This window comes from Setaria italica, chromosome I, assembly GCF_000263155.2.
Source record: "Setaria italica strain Yugu1 chromosome I, Setaria_italica_v2.0, whole genome shotgun sequence".
Lineage (NCBI taxonomy): Eukaryota > Viridiplantae > Streptophyta > Magnoliopsida > Poales > Poaceae > Setaria > Setaria italica.
In genome coordinates, this window is record NC_028450.1 from 15,137,049 (window position 1) to 15,155,494 (window position 18,446).

Below are 18,446 nucleotides of genomic sequence, written 5' to 3' on the forward strand. Positions count from 1 at the left end.
TTCCCAGAAAAAATTCAGATCAATATCATTTTTTTGAGTGGTAAACTTTTGTCACACAATTCCCTTATAATGATCTGCTTCTGATGTCAGTTGGAACTAATCAGAGTCACTGCTAGGCGCAGCAATTCAGACTTGCAATTTGTTCGCTAGAGTTTTCACTGGTTACGAGCTTGGCGCGCGGGCTCGGCAGTCAGCGACTCAGCGTTCTGCTGCACTGCTACATCATCAGCGACTCAGCGTGATGGTTACAACTTCCAACACCAGCCACCATCGAGAGATACGAAAAGAGGAAAAAGGCAGCAACTTCTAACAAAGAAAAGCAGCAATCCATGCACGCACGCACGCAGGCGGCAGGCTGGAGCCTAGAGAGGCAGAGGCACCAAAAGGACGTTGACAAAATAAAGCGCGAAAGCGCGCGGCAACTCATCAGCAAGCTCTCTCCGATCCTGCCATTGCAAACAGAGCACGCACCAACTGGTTCGTGGCATCTCATGCCATTCCGAGAGAGCCCGAGAGCCTGTCTTGTCATCATCTATCGCCGCCGAATGCCGATGTCAGCTGTTTAGCTAGCTGCTTGACCCGCGCGCGCCGAGCTTCTTGGCCTCCACCTTGAGGGACTTGAGGTACCTGACGGCCTCGTCCAGCACCGCCGGCGTGTCCATCCGGTCGCCGCCGGGGACGATCCCCTTGAGCGTCCGCACCATCTTCTTCATCCGCTCCTTCTTCTTCTGGCCGCCGCCGCCGGACGAACACGTGGAGTCCGGGGACCCCCCGGCGCCGCCGCACCCCGGGGTGCGGCCGGTGCTCCGCACGTCGTCCTCGTCCTCGCCGTCCTCCGTGCTCATCAGTGCGTCGATCTCGTCCGTGTCCTCCTTCTGCCGGACCGAGGCAGTGCCGCCGCCGTCGCCGTAATAGGCGCCCTTGCCGGCGTAGTTCTGGTCGTAGCCGTAGCAGCCGTGGTCGTGGCCGTACCCGCCTCCGGAGGAGCCCAAGTTGTTGGCCAGGGAGGGGTGGAACATGACCCGGCTCCGGTCGTACGTCTGGTCGAAGATGACGTAGTTCTTGGGGCAGGTGTCCGTCGCCTGGAACTCCAGGCCCGTGAGCGGCGCCGGGAAGTCGTGCTGCCTCCGGCCGGCGAGCGGGTCCTCGTAGGTGGCCGGCGCGGCGGGGTACTGATCGTTCGCCGTGTGGTACGCGCCACCGCCTCCGTAGGAGGCCATGTCATAGTTATAACCGCCGGCGCCGGCGGTGTAGCCGTATCCGTAGCCACCGTACCCGTACCCGGGGTCTCCCTGCATCGGGCCGCTTGATTTCTGGTCGTGTTTGTGTGGGAAGTCTAGGAAAATTTTAGGCTCTGACTGGAACGAAATTGAACAAGAATTCGAGGAAATTCTGTTAACTGGACTTGGGAGCTGGCTGTTCTTGTGGTTAGATTCAAAATTGTTTCAGTTAGTTTGTTTTGGGTTTGAGGTTCTTTGGAAGGAGGGTGGTGTGGGGACTGATGGCCGAATTTATGTCACGGGCTTCAGAAGCTGGCGGAAGTATTCGGCCTGCAAGAAGTAATCAATGGAAAACAAATTAGAGTGATATTTGCGTGTAGCAAATGATAACTTTCAAACTATTTTTTCGGATGAAACATCTTTTGATGTCGCAACTCGTTCTGAAGCGTGTTGCAAAGTTATAACAGGATCAGCTTACAGGGCGAGAAAGTAGCACAAAGAGAACAAATGTAAGAATTAGCTTATCCTAGGCAGTCCATAGGAAGTGCAAGAATGCAGCAGAACAGAGGAAGAACATAGGTCTTCCTTTTTCGGTGATGAAGGAAGAACAGAGCATATGCAAAAATAGAGCAACTATGGTGGCTGCATTCGGAATGAGATGCAAGGCTATATTGAATCAAGTTGAATGGTTTACTACTCTACCACTGCTTAATTTCCAGAATGAAGCAAATTTTGATGTTTTTCAAATTGGTAGCATATCAGAACTCTGCTTCCCAAACCGAGGCAAAGGTAGGCTACAGCTTTGTTTAAGTTTTCTGCTTACTGCTGCAACTTTTGGCAAATAGTAACAAAAAAGTTGACGAGTTTCTTCAAAAGTTGAAAGCGCCATCTTTTGACTGCCCACAGCATTGTCAACACGCTGGCCCAGGGACCCTCATCGCTGACGCGCCACGTAGTGGACCCCGATCGCTTTCCTATCGACACTAACCGTAGCAGACAGCACCAAGAACACGAGTTGCTTATCATCTACTACACAAGAACAGGTGACGATCCGATGCCATGCTTACAGGCAGCGCGGAAGACATCTGAAAAATCGAGCAATGCAACGGAAGGGAACCTGAATTGCCGATGCGTTCTTGGCGAGAGGGCGCTGACCTGGCAAGCTTGCACCAAAGCACATGTCCTCTGCAGCGGCCGGTGGTATGGTATCGCCGGAGCTCCAAGCAGGATGACGCGGAAAAACACCACCGGCGGGCAGCGGCCGGGCACCTACGGCATCCTGCCCCTCCGCTTCCTCCTCTGCCGCCTGTAATTCTCAAAACACGGAGGCAAACGATCAACTCGGATCACCCACTTGGAACAGAAAGAAAAGAACAACATGTGGCTGGTGATCCGAAGTAGACCGTACAAATCAAGCTGTGTGGATTGAGACAACAACGACGCCGATGGAAGCTGAGCTGAGAGCAGAGCAGAACAGAGCAATGGAAACGGGGCAGGGAAGGGATGGAATGGATGGAGTGAGCCGGCAAAGGAGGGGCACGGGGTTTTATATAACGGCTGAACAGCCAGCGGCCGGCGCCGGATTGGATGCTCCGATTGGTCCTCTCTCCTGTCGCAAGGTTTCCTTTTGCGGCACTTCTTTTGAGTGCGTCCCGTGTGTGTGATGTGCACAGAGAGAGGGAGGGGAAGGTGGAGGAGCGGCGAACGGCTGTGCCAAGCGCAGTGATGGGGATGGATGGATCATGGATGGGGGCGCGGCGCGGTTCCGGAGCCGAATTGATGAGGTGGCGTGCGCACTCGATGGGCGCTGTGGGTGCGCGTGCCGCTTCCCACCGTGCTCGCTCAGCTCAGCTCCTCCTCGAAGCGCCGAGGCCCGGGCCGCACCCGTTCCCGCCCACAACCTCTGCCGATGACGTGCGGGGCCTCGGCATGGAAGAGCCCCACGCGTCGGCGAGACGGGAGCTGCCGCGCGCCCCGTCGGCAGCGATCGGGTCAATGGTGGTGGGCTTCGTGGGGTGGGGCGGAACATGCAGTCCAGAGTCCATCCCAACTTACCCGAGCACGAAGCGGCCAAGCAGGCAGCCGAGCCGAGCGAGCAAGCAAAAGCAATCGAACCGAGCGAGCGAGCAGCTGAGCACGAAGAGGATTATGCGGCGCGCGTGGGGGGGAGGGAGCGCCGCCGCCGCGTCCGTCGACGGATCATCCTCGTGGACAGGAACAGGACAGCCTCGTCGCCGGGGGCTTGTCGGGTTGTGCTGGGCAGGGCAGCCGCCGCGCGCGTGCCGGAGCGCACAATCCCCCTTCCCTCTGTCCTGTCGGGGCAGGAACAGAGCCGCCCGCCCCGCCCCTATCTCCCTAGCTACTCCGTCCAGCCCTGCCTGCCCAGGCGTCTGGCTGACCGGTGGGACCCGGCGCGGACACATCCCGGTCAGCCGTCGTCGCCGAGGGTCCTCGCGGCGCCTAGGGGGGCTACGGCAATAGGATCGCATGATGCCTCTGCCTGTTCTTGGAGGTGTACTTCACATGCTGCGTTGCCTTTTTGCCCCCCCACACACTGCCCAGGCTTGATCATGCCCATGATTGATTAGCGCGCGGAAGCGCGAGACTAGTATGCAAGTTAAACCAGACTCTCAGGTCGTGTACTCAGGATATTCCCGGAGAGTTTCGTCTTGCAGTTTCCAAAAATAACATATCATAAAAAAATTTGAGTTGAGGAACGAAACAGTGCCACTCAATAGGGGGTTTTGTTTTACTATGAATTCATAAGTTGTCCATATCATTTAACTGCAAGACATGTAATTGGATATGATCAGATGAGATGAAACTCTATAACCCCTAATACAAGTTTCAATAAGTTTCATAGTCTTGGAAGCAATGCATACATAGTTTCATCCTGATGAAATTTTCCCCCTCTCACTTAATAATTTCCGTACCATGTCATCGCATATACTAATATATCACTGTATTTAATGTGCATGAAACATCTATGAAACTTCCACTAGGATTAGCCCTACATGAGTGCATTATTTAATGTGTCACTGAGACCAGCCACTACTCCCTAGTTTAATGGTGCCCGTGGTCTGCCTTTAAGGTATTCTACGTGGTATCCAAATTAAACGGAATGTTCCATCTCGTATCCAATTTTCAATGTACCCCTAGACGCTACGTACTTCGTTGATCAAAAGAGCTAGATAGCTATATCCAAATCCAACGGCGACGTACTATACTGTCACCAACATCTCGTAGTATTTTCTACAGGGACTCTCTATTTATCAAATCTGTCAAATTTTTTACCATCGGATGTAGCATCAACATCTCAGATTCCCTCCTCTCCTCTTTCTTTACCCCTTTGGCTTCAACATCGGTATCTTCCGCCGCCGCGACACTTTCGCACGATTCAACCTGATCGTGCTCCCCCGCCTCCTCCTTCGCCCCGCTCTACTCCGACGGCACCACCGCCACCAGAGTTGCCACCCACGCGACTGCTCCCTCCCTAATCCGGCCAAATTGGACTCCCCCACCGCATGCTCCGCCCAACCATCGTCCTCTACCACCGCGGCGGGCGGCACCCCCGCCGCCTTGCCGCCTGCCTCCTCCGCCATATTGGCAACCTTCTACAATTGGAAAGCCACAAAACCTCTCCCAAAAGTTCAAAACCCTAACCCAAATCAAGTTCACTGGAGTTGACCATCGCCGGAGGAGAGGACCACACGAATCTCCAACTGAATCCTATGGTAAGAAATTCGTTCTCCCTCTAAATTTGTTGACAGATGAATAGCAAATCTCTTTTCTATATCAGAGAAACACAATTATCCCAAAAAGGAAAAAATTATTGAGTCACAATTGTTGTGACGCTGCTCATGGCCCAGCAGAACGCGAAGGGATAAGGAAATAAAATACACTGTACTGACGGAATCCAATTCCCTTGGATGTACGGCATGGAACGTGCTGATGGTATGTTTCTACCTTCCTTTTGCGTTACAATGAACTCGAGTAGTACTCCCCCTAGCTAGAAGGGAATTAACAAGAACATGGGGAACATCTTGGCCCACATGCCCGGCCGGCCGTGGCCTGGGGCCAGGCGCACATATATATACACCTCGTGCACCAAACTAAACCACGACGACGTCCACGGCCGGAGTCAGTCCCTGCTGGCCCATCATCATCGCGTCGATCTTAGCTTAGTGGGGCGCATGACAGTCCGCGCAGACCATCAATCGCACTTGGCATCTGCAAGAAACCTGTCTCCCCTCCCAGCTTTTCAAAATTTCACCCAACAATGAGAATAATCTTTAAATTACATGCTCCACCATCTGATTATTAGCTAATGCTGCTACGTCAGTGCTGCCATGCATCTACTCTGTTAGTATGTGCGGGCCCGTGCGGTGCAGTGCAGGCCATCATCTGCCACGGTGACGGCGAGCTAGCTGAGATCGCGCGCGCTAGGCTGGCGGAGGGCACGCGGCGCGGCACGGCACCCTAGCGGGAGGGGAAGCGAAGCTGGAGCGCGTGGCGTGGTGGTGATTCTGTGTGGCGGTCCATGCAAGCCGAGAGGCTAGCGAGCGAGCGAGCGAGGAGGAGGCCATCATTTCGTCCCGCGAACGGGGGCGCCCCCCACCGGAACGGCGGGGCCACGACGTCCAGGGCGCGCGCGCACGGCACACTAGCTCCCCCTCGAGGCGTGTACCTGTCGGGCCGCGCGCGGGCGGTGGCAGGATGCATGGATCGATGGGCTGGGCGCCGTCATCATCGCCGCCATCACGCGACCTCGCGCCGAGGCAACCGCAAGCTCGGCAGAGCGGCGAGGCGAGCGAGTAGCATCGGGTTGCCTTGCCTCGCCTGATTGGTGGTTGGCGCCGCGTCGGCCCCTCGCGGACGATGCGTTAGTGGTGGCTGCACGAGCGAGAGCATGCACTAGCTAGCTAGTGTATTGCGCTGTTGTTGCTCTACCATACCATACCAGCTCGAGCACTACAGCACACTAGGCACGAGCAGTCGCCCCCGCCGATCGATTCGATTGGTGCGTGCGCGCACGCCTGCATCATGCCTCCCGCCACACAGGGCGTCGATCGCCACGCCACGCGCGCGCAACAAGCGCCCGCATGCATGTGCATGCACGCTGCAGCGGAGAGCTAGCCGGCCGCCGCTGTGTCACGCGTGGGCTTCCCCGGCGTGCCTCGGACGCCCGACGGCGCGGGTCTCTCGCTCGCTCCGTCGCCCGCGCGCGCGGCAGCAACCTGTAGCGTTTGGCGCGGTGGATCAGCGAGCGAGGTGGCCGAGGGTCTGCCTGCCTAATCGTCAAAAGAGTTTGGGGGGGGGGGGGGGGGGGTGCGTCATGATGGCGCCCGATCTGGCACGGCTCCGGACCCGCCCGCGCGAGATCTTCTTTGGGCGCCACGAAATGGCCGGCCGGCCATTATGATCATACTCCTATATGCGTGCGTGCATGCCTCGCTAGGCGCGCGCGCACGGCACCCCCGCTGGATTCGATCCACCCCTTCTGCAGGCAGCCTGCACTGCTAGCTGCTGCTGCTCCAGTAGCTAGCGGCGTTTTAAAATTTGAAAAGGGAGCAGGGCACATTTTAGTACTAGGAGGCCGGGCTGGGCTACTGAGTGCACGTTGGGGTTCGCGAAGATCATGATAGGAGTTTGGAAACCATGCATGCACGGGCGACCATCATGGCCTCTGTTGACCGCCCCGCCCCGCCCGGCACACAGCTCGTGACCGTGCCCGTGGACGGCCGGATCTCTGCGCGTTCCCTTCTTTCCCGTCCTTCTGCCGCGCGCTTTCCTGCTCTTTTTCCTCCTCCGATCCTACCCCGAGAGAAACGAAAGCAAAAGTTTAAAGAAGCTGGGCCGGGGCGTAGGGCACGTACGTCGTGGTGGATCTTGGATTGTTCTCTGCCTCACGGCCGTCTCCTCCTAGAGACGTGAGCTGAGTGCAGCGGTGAGCCGTCAGCGGATGGATCATTGGTCGTGACTCGTGATTGAGCCGGCTCCCGAACAATTTCCTTACCCGATTTATTTTCATGAACCATTTAAGTTAGTCCAACCTATCTCTTAATGAGATTTTTATTTTTTCTCCACGACAAGTTGAGTTCTAAACATAATTTTTTCATATTTATTTTCCAACATTCAATACGAAATTGATCCTATGATACAAATCTACATAAAACATAATCATGAAAATTTTCTAACATTAAGCATCATGTTACAAGTCCCCTTCTAAAGTTTGAATTTAAAATCAACGTGTACACGAAAAATTAAAAGATAGTTCGAGGAGAGTCAATCGAGACTACATTTTGTTCGGGGGTTAATCAGACAAAGTAAGAGAGTGAGCCTGTGAGGGAAGTAAAATGAACTTTTTTCTATTCTATTTCTTTTTTATTTGGGAATAAGAATCTTGGATTGATCTAAAGATTATTTAGATTTCTTCACTATATTTAGTAAAATTGGTATATGACACACCTCCCGTCAAAACCATTTCCATATTCATAATAAAATAAAGAATGATTAAAAAGATAAATTAAATTAGAAATAGAATGCTACAATATGAGTATGTTTGACTGTAACAATAGAAACAATATATGCAATATGACTAATAAAAATAGAATGACTAGATACATCTCATTCAGTTCTTACACAACAAATGGTCTATAACAAACACTTTAAAGAAAAACATTGTATGTGATATTGGGTTATCACATATTGTATTTTTCCACCATTTAATTTAGTTTAGATGGTTTGCTAGTCAAATTTGAATAATTAAGAACCTAGATAAACTAATACAGTATTTGTGATAGAGGAAGAACTTGCTCCGTCCGGATCAGAAAATATAACTCCATCACGATTTTGACACGGTCTCCAATACCACACATCTATGTTGGGGGTGTTTGGATACACCCATTTAAATTTAGCACTGTCACATCGGATGTTTGATGCTAATTAGAAGTATTAAACATATGCTAATTACAAAACTAATTGCACAGATGGAGTCTAATTCGCGAGACGAATCTATTAAGCCTAATTAGTTCATGATTTGACAATGTGGTGCTACAGTAACCATTTGCTAATGATGGATTAATTAGACTTAATAGATTCGTCTCGCGAATTAGCATAGGATTCTGCAATTAGTTTTATAATTAGCTCATGTTTAGTCCTCCTAATTAGCATTTGAACATCCGATGTGACACTGCTAAAGTTTAGCATCGAGTATCCAAACATCCCCTAAGTAATATCTATAAAAACAAACTGTCTTAAAAGAAAAGAGTTACATATTCTGAAGATATTTTTCACAACGAATCTAGTAATACCGACAGTGTTGTCAATCTATATAAATTTATTTTATATTTGTGGTCAAAAGTAAATGGTGACGAGCCTAAACGGACTTGGTATTTCTGATCGGAGACACCGAGACAGTAGTACAAATCGTAGATGAGACACGCCTAATCATTTGGCACGAACATCAACCCGTTCAAAGCGTATCATGCCATTCGGCCTCGGACGAACCCGGAGCCCGACGCCGGGCGGCCGGGCCAGCTGCCGCACTCGATCGATCGGACGCGCACTGGCCCAATGCTTCCATCTCGGCGCGCTGCCGCACTCGATCACCTCGTCTGGCCGCCCTCGCGCGAGGAGACCGAGAACGGAGAACAATCCAAGGTCCATCATGGCGACGCCGCTTTAAACTTTTGTTTCCTCTCCTCTCTCTAGGACAAAGCAGGCATGAAAAGAGCTGTGAAGATCTGCTCCATATACTCGAGTCTACAAATATGAGGCATCAGCAATTCTGCATGCATGCGTAGCCGTCAAGTCCATAGTTGTACTCAAAACATATTTCTGTCAAGTATCACCTCTAGAAACCATGTATTGTACTGTGTTACCCGCTTAATTCAACTTGAATCGCATCTTAGTTGAGAGTTATTTTAAGGTAGGGCGCCCAAAGCATTTTTCACAAACAAAGGGGACAAACTCTTTGCTTATGGGGTTTCGTTTATGCACCAAACAGAACAGACTGTACTGTGGTTCGAAACCCAAAAACGTTTGCATCATCTTCACTTCCAATTTCAGATCGCCTCTGCTTTGTCCATCAGTTCTCCGTCAAATCGTAGTTATCTCGCGGCCTACAAAACAAAGAAAAATTTGGGACCAGATCTTTCATACTCAAACATTGAAATATGTCACCAGTAGTATAGCATGCCCACAAACACCAGAAGCCCGCCGCACGTAGCCACAGTGACATCATTTGTTTTTGAGGTTATTACAACACGAACAACTAGAGAAACTGCATGGCATCCGAAGAAAAAAAAACAAACAAGATTCACGAACGAACACACATGCAGCACCAAAGATACCTGTTCTTTTGCTGTACAACCAATGTTACTTCCATGTATATACACGCTGGCACCTAACAACCTCCACGAACTATCTTACCGGAGCCACTTGAAGTTGTAAGGCATTTTTGGGGTTGCATTTGCTATCCAATGTTCAGCTTGCTACCTGAATCTATACAGTTAACGGTGACCATCAATGGATCTACAACTCAACTGTACAGAGAGCTGCAGTCCTGAAATCAATGGGTGCATGGACAGGTGGATGTGTGGTGAGCACTCTCCATTTCTTTGTCCCAGGGTTGTACACCTGGAACTCCAGAGCCAGCTTCTTCTTCAGCTGCCTCCATGGACCTGAGGGTTCAACAGGAACTTTTGCAGATCTGAGCACGTACAGTTCCCCATTCATCGATACGAAACCGCAAGATTCAGTATTCGGGATCATCCTCCTCATGGTAGCCTCTCTCAGCCACCTGTTCAAAGCAAAGTCATACCTGAACACAGCAATGTTCAAACTATCAGTAACATTTTTGCATATTGAGCCAAAGGACGATGACTCCAGATGGTAAACATAGCATGGTATGAATGGGCCTGAAAACTAACAGCACAACTATGAGCTCAAACGAAAAGGTCAAATTCCTAATTACAGCTTTTCACTCTTCAGCATTCACATCTTGTGATCTCCAAAAACATGAACAACCACATTTCAGTAAGAAAAGAACATGTGAACAACTTAAAGGACGGAAAGAAAATGATATGTTGGAGCAAACAAGCCATCAGTTGCATGTTCATATAAACTATCAAAGGAACTTTTCGCTATGCCATGTCAGTATGTTCTTGCGAGCTTTGTGGAAATGAAACTCGAGTCCACACAGTTCCACATGAATTCCCATGTTGTGTTAAAACATACATTCACAAGTTCGTTAACCACAGCCACAGGTAATATAAATTTGTAGCAGATTAACAATTCAGAACCCAAGAGCTATAGTCATTGCATAGTTAAAAGGAAAAAAATACATACAGTGACTATTCCCTATAAAATCGTACCATCCCTATAAAAGGCATAGCATGCAGTCATTATCAAGTATGAACCAGGCAACAAGGATGTAAGTTTGCCATATCAATCCATCTCACCCTCTGGCACGGTGTATATGCACAGTAGTTAAAGGCACACCTTACAAAATTAAGTCACTCCTATAAAAGGGATAACATGTATCTATTATGGACAAGATAAGAAGGATTCTTTCTCGCAGTCTAAAGTTCTTGTTCAATCTATTACAGATCTTTCCCCTCTCAATTGCGCCCCCCTAATACCCTTCAAGCCATTGCCACCTTCAGCACAGTAGCCAACTCGATACGAACCACTATGTCACACAACCCTAGAACATATACAGTATACACATTCCTATGTTCACACGCATTAATATTATGTGCATATATTTTGCAAAAAACTGAACATCCTCACATTGCCATCTCTTTATTCGAGGGAGCTTTGCACAAGAACAGAAAAATTGCTTAACAGCGCATAGCTACATGATGGTGAGAGCAACAAACATCAGGGCAGGACTAAAACAAGGCAAATACACGAGAGAAGCATGTATATACAGAAAATAAGCATGCATTCAGAGGAACATGTATGAGCAATCATGGAATGATATTTACTTTTCAAATATTTCTTCTGTTCAGTCCTCTTTTACCCACATCAACATATTGATGCCAATCCAACAGAAGATGCCCAATGTGGGCATCATTCACCATCAAGTTTTGAGGTGGAAATCCTGATTAGTCACCAAAATAGTTCTTTCTAATAGGCAGCTTTCCTTTAATTACAGTATCATACAAGAAACTAAACTATTTTTTTTTAATGTTCCAGCCATAGAAACTAGAGCTTAATAGGAACATTAGTTGTCCAGGTAGAATGCTTAGAACAGCTGCATGATCTATCTGACCCCAATCAGGGTCAAAATTAGCAGACTATATACACAACCGGAAAACCCAGTGAATGTGGCATTGTATTGACTTGGAGATGTCACAAGGTCTACAATCTTGCCATAAGAAAGCACATTTGCATAAATCAAGAATCATCCATGCCTTTTGTAGCACATAATAGCAAAGTGCCTAAGACTCACTTTTCTTTGTTTAGCAAAGAAATAATTTATTCTCAGGTTCACATTTAAACAATAGAAACAGTTCAGGTAATTATTAATAAGGACAACTTCCCACCGGCCACATTTTAATAGAGCAAATAACAACACGGTAAAAAGACAAGCCAATGTTTTAGTTCTTAAGTAGGGTAGGAAATAGCTAAACCATAGCCAAAAATCCATACATTATAGGTTCAAAACAAATCATCCTAGTAACTCAGGACATAAACCAAGCTTAATCGTAGGTGGCTATGTGAAAATAAAAGCATATATTAGCTTATCTTCTCATTCACCTACATGGACCTTTTACAGTTCAAACATTGATCCCAGTGGAAGATCCTACCAGTTCTTGGTATATGCCTCACCTACTAGTTAAGTGGCATCTTGAGAACGTTATATCATATTGGACCATCATCTAATTCATCAGTCTTTTTTGCACATTTTAAGTCATTCAAGTTTCTGAGCATGGCATATTTTAATCCAAGTTATCTGTACCAATGTAAAAGGCATTAGTTCATTAGTTGGTTTCTTTTCTACATCCAATGATAAACTGATGTTAGCGTACACTGGTTGACCCTAGTGAATTAGTGTATACAGGTCAATTCAATCCATCCGATTCACAGTATGTCTACATCTAATCATAGATTTTGTGTCCTGTCTTACCCAACAATCTATAATATTAATGTGTCCCTTAGTCACCATTAACACACCTATAATCAAGAACATATATCACTAATCCATCCTCCATCACCTCACGAATAAAAGCATGCATTGCACGTGCATGTTTGCAATTTGCATCATTGAAGTGTGCAATGAGCACATTTACTACTTACAGACATTATGGCATTAGATGACCCCTTGTCACAAAGGAGATAAGGGCATACAGAACTGAACTGATCCAATCTATGCCACAGTTATTGTTTGCTCAATGGAGCACAAATGTGTGCAGTGAAATTTTTGGCAGCATATTAAAGGCAAGTGTTCTGAATCAATTAGCATCATACTGGTAAACTAATTCACCAGAGCACCACTTACAAGTGTGCAGTTGTTATGAGTGTCATACTTACACTTTCCTCACATTTGAGCTAACTATGCAAATTGAAATATTGTTTCAACTAAAAGATATCCATAAAAATCTTAATATCCATAATCTATGATTGCCAAATAAGCAAATACAGCTCAGGATTGTAGTAAAATATCAACACAGCACCTATGACCAGCACCACTGATAACCTAAATGCAATAATCAGGTAACCGTATAGGGATGGTACAAACTAATGCTTCCTATAACAAGTAAGAACTTAATATGTATTTATAACATCTAATATGATGCTTGACATCTTCAACACACCACCTTCTTGATTCATTAGGAGTCCTACATTTTCGGATAAGCTTTGCCTAACTGTTCAGACCATAAAGCCATGCAAAAATAGACTAGTTTGGATTTTGGAATAGAACACAATCTAGGCACCACTTCAGCAGTTGTGATATAACTACCCTCACAGTTGTCCTATAAACTATTGTAGCTTTACATCAAGTTCGGTTTTGCTTTGGATAGTAAATGGTTTAATTTTTTTAACTAGATATTCACAAGTAACGATATAGAAAGACAATTACTTTACATCAACTTTTCTCTAATACTTTCATGGAAGCAGCTAACTTTGACAGCAACAAACTCAATCAAGAATTCATTCATCAACATGCCTTCTTTGCTCTCTACCTAACCCCAACCGACATATCAAAATCAAATAAACAAGAACACTTGATATGACAGCAACTAGGACACAAGAAAATTAAGAATCTCTTTCGGATATGTCCTCAGAACCAAGGAGCATTTTCGCCACATGAGACCAACTTAACAATGACATGAGCAGTACGATAAACATGTAAATCACAATGTGCCCTTGGAAAGGCCGGCAAAGTGACCACAGTATTACTTTGTTAAAGCAAACTGTATTCACCTATAACATGCTGTATTCAGGGAACATGGTTGAATAAGCACAGCTTGTGATGATCTTGTTATGATGCACCTTATTGTCACACAAATCGATACACTAATTATCCATTGCACTTAGCTTAACCTATTATCAGCAACGCCCAAAAAAAGGGAACAAACAACTGAACAGACATGTTGTCCTCTAAAGTATAAAAGAGGATCAGTGAATACAGGTCAAGGATGAGATGGTTGTTGATTCGATGGCACCCAAAAATTAAATAAGGGGAAACCATGTTGGCCCAAAATGATCTTTTCCATTAACCACAGCCACAAAGGCAGCTTGGGGTACATATTTATAGCCAACCTTGGGTAGGTGGCTTACAAGCTAAGCAAAGCATCTAAAGAGCATCTAAAGCAGTAATTGGTGATAGGTGCACGTAGGCACGAACCACCCACGGATACAAGTGCTCACAGGCACTAAGTGCACATAGGCACCACTAATACATTATTCTATCACCATCAGGACTTAACTCTAACAAACCACTGCTTTGTCACACTGCAAATCTGGACTTAAAACTCAACTTATACTTGGAGAAATAAAAAAAAAATCTCATTAGGGGGTAGGTTGGAGTATTGGACCAACTGAAATAGTTTGGGAGAGTAAATGGAGCTGAAATTTTGCTCAGGGTGTAAAGCAGACAAAGTGGATTGTTTAGGGTAGTACCATGGACTTCTTCCTTTACATTTTAATTTATAGACAAAAAAGGCTTTGTGACACACTACTATAGTAATTACTAATTAGTGAATCCTAAAGCCATTTCAGTGTATGGGTAAGGCTGGAACTTGGCAAAGTAAATAACAAAGTTATTTTGAATTCAGATCTTTTATTTTTAAGTTCACTAGCCACTAGGGTTGTCATTCTCTCCAATCAAATGAACTGGAATGATGCATGAAAGCAGGGCAACAACAGAACTTTACTGCAATTCAGTAAATATAATAATGAAACAATCCTAAAAAATGTGCTAGTATTCCAAACTGGATTCCCGCTAGTACAATCTGACTTCAGGCATTTGAAGTTTTAAACAGGTGACTGAGTCAATGGTTTTGGATGTTCAAGCAAGTTTGCATTTTAGATGTATATTAAACTTTGTAGGTTGAATATCCCGCAGCTTCCCTTTTTGTAGATGTGCCAGTGAATTAACAAGTGCTATCTTATAAGAACAAAACGCAAAAAAGAGAAGATATGATGTCCTATGAGAGCATTTCAGTATAACAGATGAGCTGATGATAAATCCAAGTTCCTTGGTTGCAAGTATTTTGCCATTGCAAACAATAGATAATTTCGGATTACAAAATATTAGCTTCCTAAATTTCATGACACAGTCCCACTTGATCATCTTTCATGACAGTAATTAGGATGACAGCTGCCTATGAAAGCCTACATATACTTTGTATCCAGTCAACAGAGTCTACATATTCTTCCATCAAATATTCTTAGCCATTTCTATTGAAATGAGTGTAACAGAACTTAGACATAATGATTTCTCCATGGGATCTTTGTAAGACATAACAGGAGCACAAGAGAGTAAGTCTCAGTGGAAGAACCAGTCTTGGTGCACATAACAGGAAGTAGCACAAAATTATTAATGTATTAATTTTTAAAAATGCACGCACTAGTTTGTCTTAACATCATAAACAATCAGATACTCAGCAATATGGACAACACCTGAACTATCCAAAGTGAAAAGCTGATCCCTGTTAATCCTTTAATTTCCGCGCATGCACAATTAATTTCATTATTGTGCAACATTGGTGACTACACAATCAGGTATACATGTTGAAAACCTACAGTAATGACCAATCGTGTGAATCTGACAACTAAACTGAAGCATTGCAACCAAACAGGAATGTGTACAATATGCAACAACAACAACAACATAGCCTTTCAATCCCAAGCAATTTTAGTCCCAAGCAAGTTGGGGTAGGCTAGAGTTGAAACCCAACAAGAGCCACAAATCAGGGTTCGGCACATGAATAGCTGTTTTCCAAGCACTCCTATCCAGGGCTAAATCTTTGGGTATATTCCATCCCTCCAAATTTCCTTTTATTGCCTCTTCCCATGTCAATTTTGGTCTTCCTCTGCCTCTCTTCACATTATTGTCACACCTTAGGATTCCACTACGCACCGGTGCCTCCAGAGGCCTTCGTTGGACATGTCCAAACCATCTCAGCCGAAGTTGGATAAGCTTTTCTTCAATTGGTGCTACCCCTAACCTATCATGTATATCCTTATTCCGGACTCGATCCCTTCTCGTATGACCACAAATCCAACGCAACATTTGCATTTCCGTAACACTTATCTACTGGACATGTCGTCTTTTTGTAGGCCAACATTCTGCACCATACAACATTGCAGGTCTAATCGCCGTCCTATAAAACTTGCCTTTTAGCTTCAATGGTACCCTCTTGTCATATAAAATTCCTGATGCTTGGCACCACTTCATCCACCCTGCTTTGATTCTATGACTAACATCCTCATCAATATCCCCATCTCGTTGTAGCATTCATCCCAAATATCGAAATGTATCCTTCCTGGGCACTAGGCTTTCCAAACTGACCACCTCTTATATGCAACTACACAAAAAATAGAGGAAGCTACCAAACTTGCCACCTCTTAGCCAAGACAAATTATGGCCATCAAATCGGTGGCCTAGGATTTGGCCACCAAAATGAACTAAGGTGACCAAAGGTGAAGGCTACCAAGACAAAATCGGCAACTGACCACATGGTGGCTAAAATTGGTGCGCCAAAATTGGCTTGGCTAGCTTGGGCACACTCTGGCACAGACCAAACACACCCTAGCTTACCAAGCAATTGTTAAAACCTGGATTATTGATTAAAAAAACCATAAAATCGGATCACTGAATTGAAGCAAATCAAGCAGTCATGGGCAGCGAATGTAAGGAAATGTTCACCGATAACAAGAAATTGTTCAAATTTTTCAGTAACAGATGGTAGTGTGAATTTATTAACTAAACTGAAGAACTGCAACAAACAGGAACGTGGTCACTGTGCAACTGCAAGTAAAACTGGAAGCTAGGTTACCAAACAAACATTCAAACTTGACATTACCAACAACACCATAAAAAACAATCAAATCGAAGCAATCAAGCAAACAGAAATACGTGTACTAAAAAGTACAAGCAATTTTGAAGGCAAATCGAAGACAATTTGACTGACCTGAAGACATCGTTGCCATCGAGCATGAACACCTCAGTAATCCTTCCATCATCCGCAGATAAAGCTGCAACAGGTCCAAGCCGCCTCCTCTCCCCTTCCTCCCACATGTTTCCGATCTCCCTCCACTTCCCGCTCCAGAGCCCGAGCGCCACCGCGTTCCGGCAGTACACGTCATTTGGCACCACTCCCGCGAGTGTGGTGTACCCGTCGTAGCCGCCCATCACCCAGAACTCATCCTCACCGCCGTCCCCAGCACCGTGAGCCACGAACCCCACGCACCCAGCCCGATCACGGGGCATCGAGGCGGCAACGCGCCACGAGCGCGCGGTGGCGTCATACCACTCGGTGCTGTCGGTGCGGCTGCCGTTGGAGGGAAACGTGGGGTGTCGGGAGCCGCCACCGGCGACGATGACCCCGTCGCCACTGGGCGCGGGGGCACAGGCGAAGCTCCCGCGCGGGACTTGCATGTCGGGGAGGCGCTCCCAGTAGTGTCGGGAGTGGGCGAGGTCGAGCCGGTATGCGGCGGCGGATGGGGAGGGGTGCCCCAGGGGGTAGCTGCGGGCGTCGAAGCACGACCCGCCGAGGACGTAGAGGTGGCGGCCGACGGCGAGAGCCGCGAAGTTGGCGAGGCCGTAGAGCTGCGGGGAGCAGGGGAGCGGCGGGAGGGGCCACCAGGCGGTGGGGGCGGCGGGGTCGAGCAGGATCGGCGAGGCGAGGGAGGGGTCGGTGGGGAAGAGGCAGAGGAGGTGCCGGCGAGGGAGGCGGAGGCTGCGGCGGAGCGGGAGCAGCGAGGCCGCGGAGAGGAGCAGGCGCCACGCGCGGGAGGTGGCGCGGAGGCGGGACTGGTCGGGGAAAGTGAGCAGGCAGAGGATGACGGCCGCGACGTCGTCCGGGAGCCCCGGGATCAGCGATGCCGCCGCCGCCGCCGCCGCCGAACCCCTACGCAGAGCTAGGGTACCGGCGACGCGGCCGGCGCCGGAGGAGGAGGACGACGAGGCCATTCCGGTCGGCCCTCGTCAGGATTGATGACTCGAGAAGGGGTCCGGAATTAAACCAAACCGACAAAAGTAAAGTGGGGAAGAAATGAGCCTTGCGCTGCGTGTGTCCGCAACAATACAACATCGCGAGTTCGCGACAGGGGATGCTAACCTTCGTACCTGTCACCGCCATGTGGGCCATTGCACGCACCGACTTAGATGGCTCACGTGTCAGTGAAAAATTACATAGCCATTGAATCGATGACAGGGACAGCCGATTGGATATGGCGATATGCAAAAGTTTCTCTGACATGAGGGCCAGGTTGTCGTGACGTCCCGTGAAGGTGGGACCACGGAACACGGACTCGGCCACTCGGGAGGCCTGCTTGGCTGCTTCTGTGGTCGTGACCTGGCGCTGGCGGGAGCCGCGGGAGAGGCTATGATGGCGGATGTCGTGACCGTCAACGGAACGGATAATACTCAAAATCTGTGGCGAGGATGGGAAGTTTAGGTTCCCCTGAGGTGCGGGGTACGCGGAATCCCTGTTGAGCCCACCTTTGGACCCGATTCTGTTCTGTATGACTGTACCTCTGATTGCG

At 47.6% G+C, this 18,446-nt stretch overlaps 2 protein-coding genes across 3 annotated transcripts; both read right to left on the reverse strand.

Annotated features, from left to right (window-relative positions):
* LOC101753425 (transcription factor bHLH144) lies at window positions 1-2,902 on the reverse strand. 2 transcript variants are annotated; one of them, XM_004952293.3, is made up of 3 exons: window positions 2,629-2,902; window positions 2,338-2,526; window positions 1-1,550 (listed from the first exon to the last, which is right to left on the reverse strand). In XM_004952293.3, exon 3 carries the CDS (start codon window positions 1,296-1,298, stop codon window positions 567-569), a length of 732 nt encoding a protein of 243 aa, XP_004952350.1. In that variant the 5' UTR covers window positions 1,299-1,550; window positions 2,338-2,526; window positions 2,629-2,902; the 3' UTR covers window positions 1-566. The 2 variants fall into 2 exon arrangements, with proteins under 2 accessions (XP_004952350.1, XP_004952351.1); XM_004952294.4 differs by having other exon boundaries at window positions 2,376-2,526; window positions 2,629-2,900.
* Window positions 2,903-9,390: 6,488 nt separating this feature from the next.
* LOC101754367 (F-box/kelch-repeat protein OR23) lies at window positions 9,391-17,961 on the reverse strand. Its single transcript, XM_004952295.3, has 2 exons — window positions 16,871-17,961; window positions 9,391-10,044 (listed from the first exon to the last, which is right to left on the reverse strand). Exons 1-2 carry the CDS (start codon window positions 17,869-17,871, stop codon window positions 9,756-9,758), a joined length of 1,290 nt encoding a protein of 429 aa, XP_004952352.1. The 5' UTR covers window positions 17,872-17,961; the 3' UTR covers window positions 9,391-9,755.
* Window positions 17,962-18,446: the final 485 nt, after the last annotated feature.

What these genes read in the sequence shown, in the direction of transcription:
- LOC101753425 (XM_004952293.3), bottom strand. Translation starts at nt 1,298, where the DNA reads ATGCAGGGAGACCCCGGGTACGGGTACGGTGGCTACGGATACGGCTAC.
- LOC101754367 (XM_004952295.3), bottom strand. Translation starts at nt 17,871, where the DNA reads ATGGCCTCGTCGTCCTCCTCCTCCGGCGCCGGCCGCGTCGCCGGTACC. An exon ending in GATGGCAACGATGTCTTCAG is followed by an intron (nt 10,045 to 16,870) that starts GTCAGTCAAATT and finishes TGCTGTGTTCAG; the next exon opens with GTATGACTTTGCTTTGAACA.